Source organism: Felis catus, chromosome F1 (assembly GCF_018350175.1).
Source record: "Felis catus isolate Fca126 chromosome F1, F.catus_Fca126_mat1.0, whole genome shotgun sequence".
In the NCBI taxonomy this organism is placed as follows: domain Eukaryota; kingdom Metazoa; phylum Chordata; class Mammalia; order Carnivora; family Felidae; genus Felis; species Felis catus.
The window spans coordinates 68,377,917-68,398,092 of record NC_058384.1 but is presented as its reverse complement, the minus strand read 5'-3'; the positions used below and the strand labels follow the sequence as shown (position 1 = coordinate 68,398,092).

The window sequence follows — 20,176 nt, the reverse complement described above, 5'->3', positions numbered from 1 at the left end:
GTTTGTGTTGCGAAAATGTAACTGTATACTTATAATTTATATATATTTTGTATCTAATATCTAAATACATATAAATTTAGAGATCTATAATATCCGTACAGATATCTATTGTATAGATATGTACATATTTGTATAGATATTCTATACTATATACATTTAACATACAGATATATTAGATATTTATATGTAAAGTGATAACGATTATTTTTCTAGGAGGTAGGATTATGAATCTCTATTGTACTGTTTTGCTAATTTGTGTTTTCCAGTTGGTCTTCATGAATATGTATAACTGTGGTAATAGTTTTTAAATTAATAGTTTTTAAATTTAAAATATCCTAAATAAAGGAAAATGACATCCGTTGTAGTGCCTCCTAAGAGAAAAGCCTTCCTTACCCTCAGAGGCAGTGGGAGTGTCTCACCAGAGCCTTGCCTGGTCTGTTTTGCCTCCGGCATGTCTGCCCATCGCCCTGCGTGGCTTTCTGGACCTGTCCTCTCTCCCTGAATGCCTGGCTCTCTGGTGGACGCGGAAGGAGTGTGCGAGGGAGACACGAGGGGGAGGGCGCTCTGGCTCTCCTCGGCCACTGGGTGCTTGTGCTCAGGACTCCCTGCCGAGCTGGAAGTACTGCTCCTGTCGGATGTGCACTAGCACCGGAGTGACGCGGAGAAGAGTAACACAGCCCTGGGCAGGGATGGCGCACGAGGCTGTGAAGCAGTCCGTCTCTTACTTAGAAAATAAAAATGCAGGGCGCCTGGGTGGTTCAGTCGGTTGCGTGTCTGCCTCTCGATTTCGGCTCAGATCGTGATCCCAGGGTGGTGGGGTCAAGCCCTGTGTTGGGCTCTGCGCTGATGGCACGGAACCTGCTAGGGATTCTCCGTGCCTCTCCCTCGGCCCTGGTCACTCACTCGTGCGCCCTCTGTCTCTCAAAAACAAAACAGAAACTTGAAGCAAAAGCTGAGGAATCTGAAGAGACGACAGAGGCCAAGGTGAGCAGGCTGCCTGGACTGGTCCAAAAGCGCCAGGGAGCAACCGAGGGCTTCGAGCAAGCAGAGACCCGCCAGTCTGTCACCACAGAGACAGGCAGCCGCTCCAGAGAGTGATGTTCATAAGCGAAGACTCACGGCCTTCCCCAGCCACCTCGTGTCCACCAACAGAGACGTGGCAAGTACTGAGGACGTCTGCACGTACGGCTCCCTGTCCCTCCTGCTGAGGTCTTTGAAGAGCCTTTAGGCGACCTGGCTTACTGGCTTTCTCCTCTTCCAGTGCTGGGTTTTATCTCCACTTCCTGCAGGTGTTCGGACACCGTTACCTTCCTGCTCTGTGCCTCCAGAACACCGTGTCCCTGCCCCTGCTGGAGCGGCCACCACACTGGACCTCCTTCATAGCTGGGTCTCAAGACGCACACAACCCTTGAAAAACAGTAGACACCCAGCAAATGTTGATCTAAATTGTTGAAGGTGGGTCTTTTTCTGACCTTTGACCCTTTCGCCAAAAGGAGTGACTGCACACGTTTCTTTTCCTTAAGGCTTTTATTCTCCACTCTTTCCTTCTAAGATTTTTTAATTCTTAGTAGATCATTACATGTTTATGTCTGCATGTGTCCACTCCCACGTGCATCAGAGGGCCTGTGGCCACCCACTCTTTTTCTGGTACTTGTCTTATTTTTGCTCCTCAGTATCAGGACCGAGGATGTGTCAAATAAGTTGCTTTTAGCTGAACTTTCACTTTTTTCAAAAAAAGATTTTTTTTAATGTTTATTTTTGAGAGAGTGCACGCCTGAGCAGGGGAAGGGCAGAGAGAGGGAGACACAGAATCTGACGCAGGCTCCAGGCTGTCGGCACAGAGCCCGATGTAGGGCTCGAACTCACGAGCTGTGACATCATGACCTGAGCTGGAGTCGGACGCTTAACCTACTGAGCCACCCAGGCGCCCCTTAGCTGAACTTTTAAAAAGGGATTTCCCCTACACACTGGAAGGTGTTGGTCCTGCACTAGCCCTTTTCCTATTTGTCAAGCCCTCATGAGAAGCGGGGCGCTGTGCTGGTTCGTGATTCAGCAGTGGAGACCGCCACTGCCTTAGACGGATTCGTTCATTGGATGGACATCCTCTGCAAACATAGAGCAGGGCGCTGGGCTTAGTCCTCGGTCAAATACTCCTTCCTTGAGGAACTGACATTTCTGTCAAGTGTTCAAATAAACAGAAGGTGGTTGATAAAAGGGCCAAGGGAACTCCCTGTTTAAAAGGCCCTGAAGTGTGAAGGATGGGGTGGGGGTGGGGTGGAGAATGTTCACGATCTTCAAGAGCGCACCTGTAGTTGGAGTGGGGGGCTGCATATAGTGGGCTGGATGAGGCTGAAGAGGGAGGCAGAGACGGAGTAAGACAGAGCCTGCGTGTGTGGTAAGGCTGCTTTAGTCAGGAAAGTTTTAGTCGTAAGTGACAAAAATCCACCTAAGGAAAAAGGGAAGCCTTTATTGGCTCGGAAACTAAATGTTCCGGGCTCTTCCTATCAAAGATGTCACTGAGTTGTGAACCCTCTCTGTCTCAAGGTTGTTCTCCTCCGGCTGGCCTGTGTGATGTGGTCCTCGGATCCCCTTTGTGACACAGAGGCCGAAGACTGGACTGGAGGGGAATGGGCAGGGCTAACTGATAAGGGCCGCTCTTGAAAGTTGCCTTCTCTTCGGGCCAGGTCTAGGCGTCCCCACCTGAGGCCCCCTGGGGGAGGGCAGGAGGTTGGCCTCTGAGGGAGCTTATGGAGGCGGAGAACGGGACAGGTGTGTGTGTGGGGGGGGGGGGTCTGTTTCCACACTCGCTTTGTTAAAACGGCAAGCCCAGAGTCCCCTGTCTCTTAGAGGACCTGAAATGCCTTTGCTCGGCGGCATCCTCGTCCTTCCAGAGAGGCAGGACCGTTTGGATTGGTGAGAGCGAACAAGGAGGGCGGCAACGCCAAGAGCTCCTCCCGAATCCCGCCCCCTCGTTCCGGCGCTGGGTGCCCGGGTGCTGAGCGGCTCCAGAGCTGCTGGGGGCAGAGGGCCGCCCGCTTCCGCCCCGCGCACACGCGGCCTGGGCAGAAGCACGTCCCACCTGGGGACCCCCTTTCTTTCTGGGCTCCGGCGCTTCCGCCTCCGGGGCGGAGACTCCTCCCCTCTCCGTCCCAGTCGCCTTCCCGGGGAGAGCGGCCCGAACAGCCTCCGCCCGCCGGCCCCCTCCCGCAGCCCGGCCGCCCCGGCCCGCGCGGCTTCAGCACCGCGGACAGCGCCCCGCCCGCGGCATGGCCCTGCGCTCCGGCCCCGCCGCGCTGCTGCTCGGCTGCGGCCTCCTCGGGCTGCGCGCAGGTGAGGACCGCCCCGGGCTCCCGGGTGGGAGGGGGACCCCCAGAGCTGGGGGCGTCCACGAGGGGGGGGGGGGCGCCTGGGGGACTGAACGGGAGGAGGATGTCCCCAAAGGAGTAAGCGATGCAAGGAAGCGAAAGAGACGCGGGCCACGGTGGTGGGGAGGGCGTGGGCCCAGAGAGGAAGGAGGGAGGGGGTCTCCCCGCGATTTCTGGGGTGTCAGGAGGGCACACGCTGCCGTTGAGGTGCCACCTGACTTCTCGTGAAACGTTTTCACAAGTACTCTAGCTGGATCGGCACCCTCCCTTAGCTCTCCAGTGTTTCCTGTACCCCACGTCGGGCTCCTGAGTCTGGCCACTCCGCAGGGGCAAGGCAGGAAGGGGCGAGAAGTGACTTCTCAACTCTCTTGTGGGGTTGGACAGAAGACTTGGGAGGGAAGTCGCTGGGCCAGGCTGAGGGCTAGGAAGGAGCTCGAGGGGGTGGGGCACATGGGTGCAGAGTTGTAAGAGAGTATGTGGAGGGGCAGGAGGGGCAGGTGTGAAGGGGTTACACAACTGTTTTCCACACCTGCATGCCATGGGAGGTGGGCTCCCGTGCGTGTGGAATTTGGGACTGAACACATGGTCCGACTTCCAGCACAGGCAGCCCAGCCCAGCTATCCTCTCCAACCCAGCAGTGCCTTTGAAGGTGGGGGTGGGGTGGGGCCACAGCCCAAGTCACACGGGGAGGCACATAATGTTACTTGTACACACAGATGGGCACTGACTGAGGAGAAAGGTCGTGTGGTGTGATATAAATAGCCGTTCCCTTTCATCACCATCCCAAACTCTCCTCGAACTGCAGGGATCTTTCAGGAGAAGCTATGAAAACATGAAATCTCCAGTCTTTTGAGACCACTGTCTTGAGACCTTGCAGGAAGAGTAGGTCTCCACAATCCTTGCGGAATGGGTTCCTAGTCTGGAGACATCTGTGTGGGGCTCCCTGGTCTCCCTGGTCAGTGATCCCAGAGAACGGCTTCGCCATGAGGGGCCCCCACGGGCTGACCTAGGCATTTTGCTGTATCCTTAGGGATGGAGCAGCGGGACGCTGCTGTTTCAGCCTGGCTGGCCCACTTGGCTAGGGAGAGCGGGATGCTGGGTGGGCCCCCCTTGCCCACTTCCTTCCTTCGTGCCCCCCACTCCCCTGCCCAGGCGTCTGGGGTACTGACACGGAGGAGCGGCTAGTGGAGCACCTCCTAGATCCTTCCCGGTACAACAAGCTCATTCGCCCAGCCACCAATGGCTCTGAGCTGGTGACCGTTCAGCTCATGGTGTCGCTGGCCCAGCTCATTAGTGTGGTGAGTACGGGTCCCAAACTCTCCGCCCAGCCACTGAAATCTGAAGAGCCAAGATTGTGCTCATGTTCGTGTTTATTCCTCCGGAGCTCCCAAGGCTTGGGGAGGTACGGGAAGGACGTGGGTGCTTGCAGTGAGCCCGCCTGCTGGGGGGCCTTCTCAGCAGCTACTTCTCTTCTCTGCAGCATGAGCGGGAACAGATCATGACCACCAATGTCTGGCTGACCCAGGTTAGTGCTCTTCCTGCCCGGCCCGCATCCCCGGTCTCCTCTTTCCTCCTACCCGCTCCCCCCTCCCTTTTTTTGTATGTGCTTTTTCCTCTTTTAATCTCCTCAAGAAAGGCGGAACGGTATAGACTTTGGATTCCTAAATAACTGATCGGAATCTTGGTTCTTCCACTCACCAGCTCTGTGACTTTGAACATGTTAAGATCTGCGAGATCCATTTCATTTGTAAAATGTAGATTCTAATATCTTGGCTTAGATGTGCAAATTAAATGAGGACTTATTTTATGAGCCACATTGGCTGGGCAGAGGAGTCACTGTCAGGAGGGAGTGGCTTTTAAAAGCCTCCTCAAGCCAGATGCCCCATCCTCCCAGTCTCTGTCCTTGACCTTGAGCCCCACCAAGGTCAAGGCTGGCAATGCTCTCTCCCCCTTTCCCAGGAATGGGAAGATTATCGCCTCACCTGGAAGCCTGAGGAGTTCGACAACATGAAGAAGGTTCGGCTCCCTTCCAAGCACATCTGGCTGCCGGATGTGGTCCTATACAACAAGTAGGTGGCCTGGGAGCAACGGGAAGGCGGGTGGAGATGACCAGAGTGCTCTGGGAGGGAAGGGGTCTTGGGGAAACTACATCAGCTCATGCTGGGAAGAGAGGGGACCTCTCACTGGCACAGACACAGTCACTACGCAAACAGGCCCAGACCACGGCGGGGTGGTGTGAAGTACCCCGACGACCCCGAGGTGATTTGGGCCGTGGCCAGTCCCCTCCCAGCCAAATAGGAGCCCCTGGCGTTTGGAGCCGCAGCGGGATACGAACAAGGGCTGGCAGCTGCAGCGCCTTCGCTGATCCCGGAATACGCTTCCCTGGAGCACCGTTCAGGATCAAAGAGCCTGGCGGTCCCAGTTTCTCCCCGGGTTCTGTCCCCTTTCCTGCGACAACCCCGCTGACCTTCAAGGTCCCACATCACTAGCGGGTCCATGCCCCGCTCTCACCTGCCTCTGTCCCCCTCATTGCTTGGGGCTCCTTACTCTCCACCCTCGTGTGGAGCACCCGGTTCGCGCGATGCGCGGTAAGTAGCAGACAGCCCCCCCCATCCACCCGCTTCTGCCTCTGAAAGGCCTCACAGGCCTCCCGACCACCAACTCACCCATTCCCCTTCTTGCTCGCTCCCTGCCGCACCTCTGTACGCTCCTGGCCCCTCCTGGCCCGTTACCCTCACACCTGCGTTGCCCACCCCGAGTCTCCCTCGCACTCCGCGCTGGGCTGACGGGTAGGGTGCGGGCACGCTGGAGCCGGGGCTCACTGTGCGCGTCCTCTGGCAGCGCCGACGGCATGTACGAGGTGTCCTTCTATTCCAACGCCGTGGTCTCCTACGACGGCAGCATCTTCTGGCTGCCGCCCGCCATCTACAAGAGCGCCTGCAAGATCGAGGTGAAGCACTTCCCCTTCGACCAGCAGAACTGCACCATGAAGTTCCGCTCGTGGACCTACGACCGCACGGAGATCGACTTGGTGCTCAAGAGTGACGTGGCCAGCCTGGACGACTTCACGCCCAGTGGCGAGTGGGACATCGTGGCGCTGCCGGGCCGGCGCAACGAGAACCCGGACGACTCCACGTACGTGGACATCACGTACGACTTCATCATCCGGCGCAAGCCCCTCTTCTACACCATCAACCTCATCATCCCCTGCGTGCTCATCACCTCGCTGGCCATCCTCGTCTTCTACCTGCCGTCCGACTGCGGCGAGAAGATGACGCTGTGCATCTCCGTGCTGCTGGCGCTCACCGTCTTCCTGCTGCTCATCTCCAAGATCGTGCCGCCCACCTCGCTGGACGTGCCGCTGGTGGGCAAGTACCTCATGTTCACCATGGTGCTGGTCACCTTCTCCATCGTCACCAGCGTGTGCGTGCTCAACGTGCACCACCGCTCGCCCACCACGCACACCATGGCGCCCTGGGTCAAGGTCGTGTTCCTGGAGAAGCTGCCCGCGCTGCTCTTCATGCAGCAGCCGCGCCACCGCTGCGCCCGCCAGCGCCTGCGCCTGCGGCGGCGCCAGCGCGAGCGCGAGGCGGGCGCCCTCCTCTTCCGAGAAGCCCCCGGGGAGCCGGCGGGCCCGGCGCAGGGCTGCGGGCTCCGCGCGGCGGTGGACGGCGTGCGCTTCATCGCGGACCACGTGCGCAGCGAGGACGACGACCAGAGCGTGAGTGGCGCCGCCGCGCGAGGCTGCCGGGAGTGCGGGGGGCGTGGCCTTCTCCGTGGGCTTCCGGGAGGCGGTGCCGAGGCTGCCGGGAGTGCGGGGGGCGTGGCCTTCTCCGTGGGCTTCCGGGGAGGCGGACCGGGCCGGGGTGGGGGTGGGGGTGGGGGGCGCGCACGACCCGGGACGCGTCGGGGGCCTTTACGGCTTGGCGGCCGGCCGGTGGCCTCCGCTCGCCCCCCAAGCCCCAGTTGGTGATGTGACCATCGTAGCTCTGGGCACAAAGGGCACGAGTCGCCCGTGCGCCCCACGGCGCGGGGGGTGTGGGGGCGCGGCAGAACTGAGGACGGCCGGGGCGGGGGTGGGGGGAAGGGAGAAGAGGTTCCGCGGGAGGACAGTCCCAAGTCCCGGACCCCTATGTGCGCCTTTGGGCCCCGGCGGGGGGGGGGGCCGGACCCGGAGAAATCGTTTTGGAGGAGGGGCCGGTGGAGGCGAGGGCTTCCCGGATCACCCTGCGCTTTGCGCACACCCGGCTCTTTGCTCCGTGAGCCGCGAGACCGCGCAGGGGGAGAGTTCTGCGGGCGCCTTCCCCCCGCCCGCTTTGGGCGGTCAGGCTTCCGGTACCGGGCCGCGTCCAGGCTGTGGCTCCGCAGTGGTTGCCATGGTGACGGGCCAGGTTTCCGCCGGGATGCAGCCGTTCCGGGTTGGGGGGGGGGTGAAGAGGGGCGCCTCCAGCACTACCGTGAGGGGCTGGGCCGGGGCGGGGGGGTGGTGCAGCTTCAGAGCCTGGCGTTTCTGTGCCCTGTTCTGGGAGCCGGGGCTTGGCCAGGGAGCGGGGTACGTTCCTGATGGGCGCAGGGAGGGCCCGAGGACCTGCGGCGGGAGCCTCAGCTGCCGAGGCCACGTGGGAGATGCAGGCGGGGTGTGCGGGGCGCAGCCACCCGTCCCCCCGCCCTTGCCGCAGTCCGTTCTGTGCCGCGCGCGCACTGCGCTGGGTGCCCGGGCGCAGTGGCCTACTTGGACGCCTCAGACTCTCCTCGTCCAAGCCCCAGTGCTCCGTCTACACCGGACCTCCAGCCTTCCCACCTTTTAGTAAATGGCATCCCGTCCACCCGGTGGTTCAGACCAGAAACTGCAGTGCTCCTCGACCCCTCTCTTTCTCTCTTAAACCTCCCGCCCCTCCCCCCCCCCCCCTCCCCCCTGCATCCAAACCGGCACACGTCCTGTCCCGTGAGCACAGACTCCAAAATCCTTCTCGGTGTCTGTACTCTATTGCCCTGGCTGGAGGCCTGGCCCAGGGCAGGGTCTCCTAGGTGTCTCCCTAAGTCAGCTGCTCCATCCAGATACACAATATCTCCTTATGTGGTACCTTGTCTTCCTGGCTCGGGTCCTTGGGTCATCTGGCTGACTAGCCTAAGCAAGCCAAGCTCTGTGCTACCTCAGGACCTTTGCACACCTCTCTCCGCCTGGAATGCCCTTTCTTTTTACTGGGACGTCTGTAGCTCATGCTGCTTTTGCTCTCAGGGTCGTGAATCCAAGCTCCAGGTTGGGTGTGGAGCCTACTTAATAAGAAAGGCTTTTAAAAAGTCTATTACTATTATTAATCTTTGTTCTCCTGTTTGAGAGTAAGTTGCAGACACTGTGACCCTTTATCCCAAGTACTTCAGGGTGTCTGTCCTGAGACCAGGGATACCGTCTCGCACAACCAGGTTCAGTGATCAAATTCAGGAAATTTAGAATTAATATATTATCTTAATCTGATATGAAGCCCATGTTAAAATTTTCCCAATTTTCTCAGGAATGGTCTCTGTAGCACTTTCCCGCCCCAGGCCAGGAGCTCAAGTTGCATTTCGTTGTCCTGTTTCTTTTTCTTCGATCTGCAGCAGTTTCTCGGCTTTGTTTTTCATGGCATCAACATTTGGGAGGATACGGGCGGAAGGTCCCGGCTTGGGTTTGTCTGATTGTTTCTTTCTTCACTGCGTTCCTGCCCCAGCCATGTCCTTCCCGCTTGTCACGTGACCTTAAATGTCATTTCCTCAAAGAGGCCGTCCCAGATCACACCTGAGCTTGTGTGTCTGTCCTTTGTTTCCCATGAGGGCCGGCCGGTGCGTGGCCACCCCATCCCGCCTGTCTGCTCCCTCAGCCACAGCCTGTGTTTGTCTCGCTCTCAGTCATACCCCAGGGCTTGGTGCCAGGTGCACAGTAGGCACAGGTGTGACAGGTGAGCCAGTGCTCAAGCTGCCTCCTTCCCAGGCCCCCCGGGGGAGCGGGTGCAAAGGCCCCGACTCAGACCGGGTGGAGCGGCTCTGAGGGGAGCCCGGCCCTTCATGCAGGCCCCGTGGCAGCGGTCGGACCCAGGGGTTATTCTCTTTCTGACCGATTTGGTCCCAGCTGGGGACCAGTCCTCACCCTCGGGCCCGCGTGCCGGAGGTGGTGCTGCGGGATGGGGCTCCCCCGGTGGCCGCGAAGAGCGAGGCCCGCAGAGGCCGCATTCGCTGGCACTCTGTTGCAGACGCTGGGGTCACACGACGGAACAGATAGGGTCCTTGCGGTTTAGGACCTCCCCGCTGGCTGGGGTGGGGGTGGGGGCAGACATGCAAATCCAAGTGGGGACACAGTGCAGGAAAAATACCGTGGAGGAGATGTGCACACGGTGTCCAGGGGGACGGTGTTCACTCTGAGCAGGAGTCACAGGGAAGAGCACTTCGTACGAGAGGCAACATCCGATTTGGGCTTTAAAGGATGTGTAGGAGTTCGCCAGGCAGAGAAGGGAAGACCAGGATTCTAGACAGAAAGGAGGCTCGAGGCACAGAGCCTCGAGAGCACGACTTGGGCTTTGGTGAGCGTGGCTTGCGAGGCGGCGGGCGACGGTGCCCTCGGGATGTCACTGGCACCCTCGGGAGCGTGGACGGGCCTCTAGAGGCTTCTGAGCAGGGCAGCTTTGGAAAAGTCAGTCTGGGGTCATGGAGAGGGAGAGGGGTGTGCGTGCGTGTAGTGACACCTGCTTCTACCTGTTCCCTCTCGCCCCGCGGCCCCCTGCCCCTCCGTCCAGGTGAGCGAGGACTGGAAGTACGTCGCCATGGTGATCGACCGTCTCTTCCTGTGGATCTTTGTCTTCGTCTGTGTTTCCGGCACCATCGGCATGTTCCTGCAGCCTCTCTTCCAGAACTTCTCCGCTGCCGCCTTCCTGCACGCGGACCGCTCGGCGCCCAGTTCCAAGTGAGGCCCTCCCCGGCCTGCGCTCCTTCGGGCTCCTTCACCCGTGCCCTCTGTTGCCAGTAGTTGGGGCGGAGGTGGGACAAGTGAGCTGGGGGCGGGGAGGGGGGGGAGGCTGCCGCGGATCCATTCTTTCCCGCCCCCCCGGGCCCCTCCCCAGCACCTGTGGCGGCACACGGCGGCCGGCCTGTCCCCTGGCACCGGCCAGGCAGGCTGGTGGGGCACGAAGGCTGACGAGGGAGAATGGGGATGTGGGCCTTCCACGCCGAGGGAGGAGTGGCAGGGGAGGGGCCGACTCGGGGCAGGGTGGCAGGGTGGGGCCGACTCCGGCCGACCTGATGGAGGTGATGGAGGGCCACCCGGCCTTTCGGGCGCAGGGAGGGAGGGGCCGGGGGCGGGCCTGAGTGTGGCCCGATGGGTGGACAGCGCCTGGGCTGGGGCGTCTGCCCGGGGGCCTCACCTGTCGCTGTGGTCGGATTCCTGGGGGGGGGGCCTCCAGCCCAGCCCCACAGCCCTCCGCTCCTAAGGGGCCCCGGAGCCCCAGCTCCCTCTGCACCCCTTCCTTACTCAGGCCAGGGTGTGGGGGGCAAGGCTGGGTATCGGGGGAGCCTTTGAGTTCTGAGGGTGCGCAGCGCGAGCTCGCCAGCTGCTTCTGGCCCCCTGAACTGACCGGGCGTTTGGAGTCAGGAAACCAAAGCTGTCGGCTTTAAGCTGACCCAGCCTCTGTGCCCTCCGCAGAGGGCGCCGGGCAGGAAGCGGTGGCGCCGCCCCAGCCCTCCCCCGCCGGCCAGACCGGAGCTGGGGTGAGACGCGCCGCGTTGCCGCCTCCGGCTCCTCACGGGGCACGGTCTTTGCCTCTGTCCCTGGGCCCCCGGAGGCCGTGTCCGCTCCCTGCTCCCAGCGACCAGCGGGGGACCCCCTGGCCTCTCAGCCCAGTTAGCAGGCCTCCGATGGGCCTCCTGCCCCCATCCCTGCCACGTGAGTGGCTCTGATTTGCGGTCCCAGCCCGTCCTCGGTGCCACAGAGGGGTCAGTCCACCCGGCGTAGCCAAAGGGCCGGCCGGCACGCCGTGCTGTCCTCCGCAGCCCAGCCGGCCTCCCGCTTCGGCAGGCACGGCAGAGGCGGGGGCAGTGCCAACGGGTGGGGGCCCACACGGCACAGGCCACGGGGCCAGACGGGCTCGGTGTGGATTCTAGTCCCGGCCCACCACCTGCTCGCTCAGCCACGGGAACAAGTCTGTTCGCCCTGCTGGGCCTCAGAGCTCTCATCTCCACCATGGGGGCGGGACTGCCTCTTGGGGGGGGCCGGAGGAGGAGGGGAGGGTCTCCAAGAAGCTCAGTCCGTCCCTGGCACCAAGCAGAGGCTTCACGCACGTGCGGTCGGGGGGCAGGCAGAGCCGGGGCGCTGGGCTCACCTGACTGTCCCGAAAGCCTCCCTCGCAGACTCTCCCTTACCCCGTGTCTCTTCCTTGAGCAAAGCGAGTCCCCTGCAGCAGGGCGGGATCTGGGGAGCTGGGGACTGGAGAACATTCCGGGGCACGCTCGGTGGGTCTGACGGCCGTGCCTCTCTCCGGAGTGCTTTCCGCAAAGCGTCGTCCTGTTCCTGGGCTGTGCTCCGGCCCCGACCCTGGCCTCCCTCCCGGGTCAGCTCCTCCCAACACGGGTGCGAGCTCGTAGCCCCTGGGCCGATCTAGGCTTGTCCTGGCCCCGGATGTCCGGCCGGTAGTTGGGCCAGGTGTGCCTCGGCATGCGTCCGCGCCTGCCAGAATGGGCTCATCTCTCCTGGGGGGGGTGTCTCGGCCCCGTGCCCCCCCCCCCCCCCCCCCAGTTCTAGAGCAGCAAGTTGAAACTTGCTTGCATTATGCCTGGACCCACGGCAAACTCAGAGTCCTGGGAAAGTCCAGGAACCAGAACACCAACTGGAAAGAACCCTCCCCCTGGAGGGTGGGGTGCCCGCCGGAGGCCTTCCCTCCTGGCTCTCCCGGCCCCTCGTCAAGGCCTGGGCCACGCGGAGGGCCCTGTCAGCTGCCGCTGCGCCTGGCCTTGCGTTGCTTCCCGCGAGTGGCTGTTGTCCAAGTAAGTGACCAGAAACGCTAGAGGGGTCAGAGTTGGCAGCTTGCCCAGCGTTTCGTGGGCGTCTGACACACGAAGAAACCAAGGCCTGGAGACCGAAAGCGCTTTGCCGTGACCTTGCTCGTTCTCGTCTGTAAAACAGGGAGGGCAGAGGTGGTTGAGGGCCGGAGCGCGGAAAGACAGACGGCTGCGTACGACGGGGTCACCGGGCTGGGCCCTTGGGGCGGTGCCATTTTCCCCAGGTCTGGGCGCCGCCCTTCGGGGCCCCTGCCGCTGGGGGGAGGGGAGGGCAGCAGGGTTTGAGCCCTCGGGTGCTGGGAACTGGGGACAGGCACAGCCCCTCCTCTTCCCTTGTGCCGTCAGGGGCGGGGCCCCGGGGCCGTCTCTGGAGAACCAGGCGCCCAGTCCCGGATCGGAAGAGGGCGGTGCCGAAGCTGGACCGAAGCCCGAGCCAGATGGGCTTGGGAGGGGCGCCGAGGCAGTGACTGGCCCGTCTCTCCCGGGGACGGCGGGGCCACAGGCCGTGCGCCAACCACGCTGTCCGACTCTGCTTTTGACGGCCGGCGCCGCGGCAGGAGGCGAGCAGTCTATCGGCGGCCGCCTGACGGGCCTTCTCTGCGGACGAGGGCTGTGCAGGGAGGGCAGAGGCAGGATCTGGGGGCTCGACTCCTGCCTCCTCCAGCCCCAGGCCCTTGTTCCTGGACGGCCTGCAGGCAGGGGGCTCCCGCCGACACAGAAGCCGCCTCAGAGAGGCGGAGGGACGGTGGGGGGCGGCTAGGGGAAGGCTAGGGCCTCGGTGAACCCAGTCCCTGGCCGGAGCGGACTCCGGCTCTCAGCCGGCTGCTCCCCCGTGTGTGGGCTGCCGTCACCTGCCCGTCACCTGCCCGGGCCGGAGCGTGAAGCGGCACCTTCGGTGTGTGGCCCAGCGGCCCGGCCGGCTATCACGCAGCTCCTAAGGGACTGTAGGTCTAGGTGTGGCTACGACTCCTGCCCGCCCACCCACCCCCCCTGCGCCCCCTGCCCCCGCACTGGCCTTGGTCTCCCTCGTCTGTGCTCATGGAGTATTTGCACCAGTCCTAGCCAACTCCGGGCCAGACGCGCTAGAAACTTCACATTCTCGTAAAGAAAGAGGTTTCCAAAGCTGTCTTGTCTGTCTCGTATTTGGGGGCTGGGGTTGGCAAATTCAGGGACCCGGGACCTGCTGGAGAAACGACTCGTGAGGCATGACAGATGGTTCGAGACTGGAGAGCAGCCGTAACTCCAGTACTGCTCTGTGCCCTACACGGACACCCATTGGATGGAAAGGAAGCGGCCAAGCGGCTGGGCCCCGAGTCACAGAGCCCAGAACTAGCCCCTGGGCGGGGGGGAGGGAGCTCTGGGGGGAGGGCCCCTTTCAAAGAAGGGGCCGGAGGCAGGCTGGCCGGGTCTCACAGGTCTCCTCACAGCTGCGGCCTGCGTGAGCCCCCTTTGCCGTGGGCCCAACCCAGAAGTGGCGTTAAACTGCGGGCCTCCCGCACCTGAAACGGGCCGAGGACGCCCGTGGGTCCCCGTGGGCGGCCCTGCTTCCCAGCCCACTTGGAGTGGGGGGTGGGGGCCATGTCGTTCCCTCTGCACACGTGCCCGGCACCTGCACTAGGTGTGAAGGACACCCTGCCCTCCGCGTGGGACCAGGAGCCGCCTGACGGGCTCCTGGTCGGTTCCGGGTGGGGCAGATGTTCCCCTTCGAGGTCTTTGGAAACCCGTCCAGCTGACTCAGCTCGGGGTCTCACGGACCACGAGTGACAGCCATGCAGAACTGTGGTCCCTAATGTGCTCCTGGACACGTCACTGGCCCTCCCGGCCTCAACTGTCCCATCTGCATAGTGGACGGGGAAGGAGGCTTGGCTGGGACTCCGCCTCCCCATCAGGCACTTGGGCCGGATCTGGTAGAGACCGTGGACTAAATTACCACGTGGACAGGGGTGAGTCCTCTTGGAAACTCAAGTGGAAGGAACAGTCCGGTGCCTCCCACACGTAAAGCAGGGGAAGCCACGGCGGGTCTCCTGGAACTTTGCTCCAAAGTATGCGCTTCCTTGCGGGCCCTGGGGACCAGGCCGAGCAGCAGCTGGGGGTGGGTACCCTGTGGGGCAGGGCGGTCATCTCCACGGGTGTCCCTGCTCTGGGGCGGGGGGCATCCCGTCCGTTGGTGGGCTCGTGAGGAAGGGCGTGTGGGGGCGGGCCCCAGCCCCGAACCCCAGGACCACAGCTCCGTCTGTCCCCAGTCCCCCCGCCCCCAAGACCACAGGCCCCTCTGTCCCAGTCCCTCCCCCTCTCCCCCCACCAGGACCACAGCTCCGTCTGTCCCCAGTCGCCCCACCCCCAAGACCACAGCCCCTCTGTCCCCAGTCCCTCCCCAGGACCACAGCTCCTTCCGTCCCCAGGTCCCCCCACCAGGAAGCCACGGCCGCACGCTTTCTAACAATTCAGTCTCCTTTTTTATTTCTGAGGAATGTATAACGTGAGTCACTGTTACCGAGGGACACATAAGAGCAGAACCGCAGCCACGGCCACACCAAGCCTGAGCTTGGGCTCTTCCCACCCAGCGCCTGGGGTCACACCAGGACCCAAACCCACAGAGCCTCTCCACGTGAGTACAGGAAATAGCTTCAGCGGTGACACGTTTCACAAGCGATAACCGGAGGGGGCACGACAGCCATGGTCCGGACGAACCAACTACAAAGATCATTTAAAAAAAAAGGAAGAGGGCGTCCTGGTTACTAAAAACAAACACCGGACAAGAAAGTAGAGCAGGGCAGGAGGGAGCTCTGCCCCGTCCAGCCCTGCGGGGGCGGGCGGGGGTGCAGGGGCGCGGTGGAGGGGGGCGGGCACGTCCCCGCACAGCAGCATCTCCGGCAGAAACCTCTTCCTACAGCAGAAACCGAAGGCGACAAGTTTGCGACGGCTCCTCTGACCTCGGGGCGCGGGGCTGGGGTTCTGAGGGCCGCGTGCTGCCAGTTAGAGAGGAGGCAGCCGGGTCCGAGCTGGGGTCCTAACACCCAAGGTGGAGCGGGGCCCGCAGGTTCCGAGGCGCCTCCGCCTGGGGACGGGCACCGGTTCCCTGCCGGTTCCTCGGGACGCTTGGCTGTTCCACAAACACATCTTCAGTATGCTTTAAAAACTTGGGTTTTTTTTTTATTTTGGTCAGTTTTTGGTCAAAAGCACAGAGGAAACAGCCACAAGAACAGAAGTGTGAAGGGGGCGTATCTACCGCTGAAGAGGTGGGGGCAGACGGGGCCGCCTCGGCAGTAGTGTGGGGGTGCGGGGGGCGGGGGACAGGCTCCTCGGGGCGCTGGCGTGGAGCATTCTCGGACACACACGGCCACCACCCGGAGGCGGGCTCGGGTCTGGAGGGGCAGGGCCCGGGCACAGGTCTGGAGCGCGTCCGGCTGACTCGGGCCCAGAGCTGCACTCTGGGGAGACGGAAGGCTAGGACCACGGGAGTCAACGCTGGCTGGAGGTGCGGACGGGGTCCCGCCTCACGGGGCTTTAGGACGAGCTGCTGTTTCATCTACAACTGCTGTCGAGTGTCAGCCTCTAAAGGTTCCCTGACGGGCAAGGAGACCTCAGGGCTGTGACCGGCCCTCCTGAAGCTACCTCGCAGACAAAAGCACTTGGATAAATGGAAAATTAAGTCTGACTTAAATCTGTGCAATTACAGGTTATCTGTAGCAGTTAAGAATCAACATTTATGACATTTTTAAAAACTCTTAATTTACCCACGACTTCGTCAAGTTTCACTGGCGTCACGGTCACGAGAAACACGCGGGCGGTACAGTGATCTGACCCAACGCGACATTGTGCCCTTGTTCTAAGTCCTGATTATCTGAGCGGGGAGGACCTGTTTCGGAGGACTTCTCCCACCAGTGGGTTGGGGTCTGTGGCCCTGCTGTCCCCTGCTGGCAGGACAAATCCCTAGGAATGCTTCAGGAGGACAGCTGCGGCCTGGCGGTTTGGCGAGGCGGGTCTGTGCCCCCTGGGTGGTCGGCGTCGCCCCACAGGGCCCTCTGCTATCGCCGGGGGACCCCCCAGGCTGCGCCAGCCCTCCCGGCCGCCCCGCCCCCTGTGCCGGCTAAAGTGCAAGGCCCGAAGGTCGCTGACCCCACGGCCCCGGGACTGACGGACTCCTAGATGTCTCGCCCGCTTAAGTTTGCCTCTCACCCTCTGGGAGGAAAAGGAGAAACTCCGTGATCAGAAGGAGGGGATCGCAAAAGGGCCGCGGGGAGCCGGCGGGGAGGGGGTGGGAGGGGCGGACAGAGTCCGCCGCTGAAGCCCCCAGCCCTGCCAGGACTCAGAGCTGACGGGGCCCCGGCCAAGATGGCGAGAGGTCGATGGCAAACACAGGGAGGGGCAGCGGGAGCCAAGTGGGGCTGGGCGGGTCGTGGGCGAGGACCCTCGTGCTTGCGTGGCGGGAAGAGAAGGCGCGCCTCCCCCCGCCCCCGCAGGCAGGGCAGGGGTGGGCACCCCCCCAGAGGCCGGGCACGCAGGAACCCAGTTCCCGGTGTCCCCAGCATGCCCCCACCCCCACCCCCACCCCCACCGGACAGCACAGCCCGCCTCGCGCCCACCCTGCGGCGCCCGGCCCGCTACACGGGGCAGAGGTAAAAGTTCTTCTCCTCCTGGGGCTTGCTGACCCAGTTCCCGTAACCCATGTCCCTCAGACCCTTCTTGAAGTAGTTCTTGGCCACCTCATAGTCGCGGGCCGCCTTCTTGGCCTCCCCGTAGGAGAGTCTGAGCAGGTCCCTGCGGTACCGGAAGGAGCACAGCTTCTTAAACAGGAGGAAAATGTTCTTTTTGGAGACCCGGGACAGCTCGTTGCGCGGCCTGGAGGAACAAGAGAGCTCAGCACCGCCCGGGGACAGAGAGGGAGGGGAGCCCGGCGGGGGAGGTACAGGGGGCAGCCGCTAAGCAGCCGCTAAGCTCTGGGGAACGCAGACGGGGCGGCCCCGCGGCTCCTCACCCGTCCACGGTGCCTCTGGTCCCATCCAGGATCTCCAGGTCGTAGCCGTCAGCCAGGCACCAGTTGACGCTGGTCTCCTTCGTCTTCCCGGATTGCCTCTTGGAGTCGTACACGCTGACGCGGCCAACCTGGGATAGATCCCGGGAGCGACGGGAAAGATGGAGACTTCCAGGAGAAGGTCCTGTGGCAGGGACTGGGGACTCCCAAGACACGGTGGGGGGGGGGGGGGGCTCGGGATCCCTCCCCGTATCTAGGGTGCCCTGCTCGACTCAAACGGGCTGCAGACAAAAGCAAGCCCTCAGCATCCAAGGGGACAGAGGGACTAGCCCCCGGGACATCCCCTGCCCACAGCGGACACAGGGGTGCCACGGGCAGGCTCACGTGGACGGGAGAAAACATCAAGGGGAAGTGGATGGGGCCACACACCTTGGGGTGGTTGACGATAAAGGGGGGCCGCAGTCCGTCCTCGAAGGCACTCCCGTCCCTGGTCACACGGCAGCAGATGGCCCGAGTCAGATGCCCTTGGCTGAACAGGTAACCTGGGTGCAAAGAGGAAACCATGCCCGTCTGTGCAGGGAGCGTGCAGAAGGTCCCGGTGGGGCCGTGAGGACAGAGGTGGCGCCCCACCCCCGCAGGCGCTTCGGGCTCCGGGCGACGCTGCGGCCGGAGCCTGCTTTCGGTGAGCCACTGCGAGACCCGCCCGGTGAGCGCCTGCGCTGAGCCCGCCCCGCCCCCGCCCCCGCAGCCGGGTGGCCACCGGACACGGCACGGCGCAGATGCCGCGTCAGCACCCAGCCACGATGCGTGCGGCCCGACGGGACCCTTACCCAGGGTGACAGACTTGAGGTACACAGGCTGCAGGAAGTGCGTCAGCAGCGCCCCCTGCAGGCCCAGCACGTTCCAGCGCAGGATCTTGTCACTGCAGGACATGGTTCGGAGCCGCTCCCCCAGCCGAATGCCGTCCCACGTAGGCACGATGTCACTGGATTCCACTGGGATGGTGCCTTCCCCTGTGGGGGGGGCTTGGGTCAGAGCCCCGGGGGCCCTGGGCCAGGCCACTCCTGCCGTGGGGCTTCTACGCCTCACGCTTGGGCCAAGGCACTGGTGGGCTCATTCTGGCCGCGCCAACACCGTGCTCGGTGCTGGGAACAATGGCGAGCGAACCCAGGAGACCTCTGTGCCCCTGGAACGTGTGCGCGGGTGAGGGGGCAGGAGGGGGCAGACAGACGGCAGCGGGTGAGGGGCAGAAGGGGACAGACGGACAGCGAGCGAGCAAATGCTCCATACACACAAACTCTGAACGGCGACAGGGCTCGGAGGCTGGGAGGGTGGCGCGGCCGCCCGGGACGGACTTGCAGGCAAAGCAAGAGACGTGGAGAAGCCACGGCTGAACAGCGGTTTCGGACACAGAGAACAGCACAAGCAAAGGCCCTGAGGCAGCAAGAGGTTTGGTCGTCCAGGTTGCCGACGAAGAGCCAGTGGGCCCGAGCCCTCGGCGGGTGCGCAGGTTTGGCTTTTATGTGCGGTGCACTGGGAAGCCGCCACGGGGCGCTGCTGCTGTGTTTACACCCAACGTGGGGCTCGAACTCGTGACCCCGAGATTATGAGTCACGTGCTCTTCCGACTGAGTCTGCCAGGCGCCACTCGCTTTCGTTGTAACAGCTTTGCTGAGATAGAACTCACCCACGTAAAGCACACGGTTCTGTGGTTTTTACTGCGTTCGCAGAGGCGTGCGACCCTCACCCCAGTCAGAACTTTCACGGCCCTCGGGAGAAACCCGGCGGGCCGGCCCCTCCCACCCCAGGCCCCAGGCGACGCTGGTCCACCCTCTGTCTCCAGAGTCGCCCCCTTTGTACTCCAGACGCGTCGTATAAACGGAGCCACGGGGCATGTGACCTTTCCACTTCGCGTGTCCTCAGGGTCCAGCAAGGTGCCAGCACCGCCCCCTTTCGCGGCACCACGTGGACAGAGCCACTTTATTCACCAGCGGGCAGACCCTGGGGCGGCTCCCACCTTCTGGGGACACAGCCAGGGGCCAGCTGCTGGGTCCCGGGTTCCGGGCAGGGAGGTGACCCGGCCCGAGGGCGTGGGGGCAGCCGTGAGGGGACAGCCCAGGGCGCATGCGTTTCCCGTCCCTCCTGTTTTCCCCGCCCTTCCCGTGGCGGCAAGATCACCTCCCGGGAACCTGTGTTTCTGGCCAGGCTGTCCCCTGAGCTCCAGGTGGGCCCTCGGGCTCCCACATGACCCCCAGACTCAGAGTGGAGCCCCGCCCCCCCTGCGGTCCACGCCTGTCCCCGGGCCCCCCGCCCGGCAAAGCAGCCCTCGAGCTCTGGCAACAGACGCCGAGAGCGTGGCAGCCGTGCCTTGTCCCGGCGGTGGGCCCGGGCTCGGCAGTCTTCCTGTCCCCACAGGGGGCCAGGTGCCACTCACCGTTCTCCACCTTGGTGCGCAGCTTGCCCTGTTTGGGGTTCTCGAAGACGGGGTAGTGGCGGGACTCGGTGCTCTCCACGGCACGGTCGCTGCAGGACTTGTCAAAGAGGGCGCCGTCCCCACACGGGGCCGTGCTGCGGGGAGGGGGCGACCGTCAGGGCCTGTGCTGTGGCCCCGTCCAGAGCCCAGGGGCTCGGGAAGCGCGGGACGTGGAGGCGGCGAGGGGCTTCCCCTGCAGCCCCCGGGGGGGGGGGGGGGGCGGCGGGCGGCCGGGCACGTGGGCCACACTGCGTCCACACGCCCCCAAGCGCAGGCCTCGCCTCCGGGCCAGGACGCCCCCGGGAACCGACCGTGGAGCCTAGCGGGGCTTTGGGCGGGGACC

The 20,176-nt window shown here is 63.1% G+C and overlaps 2 protein-coding genes across 5 annotated transcripts in view; one reads left to right on the top strand and one right to left on the bottom strand.

Annotated features, from left to right (window-relative positions):
• Positions 1 to 2,296: 2,296 nt before the first annotated feature.
• On the top strand, positions 2,297 to 13,508 carry CHRNB2 (cholinergic receptor nicotinic beta 2 subunit). Its single transcript, XM_023247557.2, has 6 exons — positions 2,297 to 3,330; positions 4,518 to 4,663; positions 4,846 to 4,890; positions 5,325 to 5,434; positions 6,207 to 7,086; positions 10,133 to 13,508. The coding sequence occupies exons 1-6, from the start codon at positions 3,267 to 3,269 to the stop codon at positions 10,301 to 10,303; spliced, it is 1,416 nt and encodes a 471-aa protein (XP_023103325.1). The 5' UTR covers positions 2,297 to 3,266; the 3' UTR covers positions 10,304 to 13,508.
• A 1,315-nt stretch (positions 13,509 to 14,823) lies between these two features.
• The window catches only part of ADAR (adenosine deaminase RNA specific), a 39,561-nt gene continuing 34,208 nt past the window's right edge, over positions 14,824 to 20,176 (bottom strand). For all 4 annotated transcript variants that reach the window (XM_023247944.2, XM_023247940.2, XM_023247942.2 and 1 more), the window contains exons 11-15: positions 19,795 to 19,928; positions 18,192 to 18,374; positions 17,791 to 17,903; positions 17,365 to 17,492; positions 14,824 to 17,228 (exon numbers count right to left, since the gene is read on the bottom strand). In XM_023247944.2, the coding sequence (XP_023103712.1) occupies positions 16,991 to 17,228; positions 17,365 to 17,492; positions 17,791 to 17,903; positions 18,192 to 18,374; positions 19,795 to 19,928 (796 nt within the window). In that variant the 3' untranslated portion in view covers positions 14,824 to 16,990. The remainder of the gene's footprint in view (positions 17,229 to 17,364; positions 17,493 to 17,790; positions 17,904 to 18,191; positions 18,375 to 19,794; positions 19,929 to 20,176) is intronic.

Bases quoted from the DNA above. Each gene is read 5' to 3' on its own strand.
- CHRNB2 (XM_023247557.2), top strand. From the start codon at position 3,267: ATGGCCCTGCGCTCCGGCCCCGCCGCGCTGCTGCTCGGCTGCGGCCTC. The intron at 4,891-5,324 runs GTTAGTGCTCTT...CCCCTTTCCCAG, and splicing joins CCAATGTCTGGCTGACCCAG to GAATGGGAAGATTATCGCCT. The intron at 5,435-6,206 runs GTAGGTGGCCTG...GTCCTCTGGCAG, and splicing joins GATGTGGTCCTATACAACAA to CGCCGACGGCATGTACGAGG.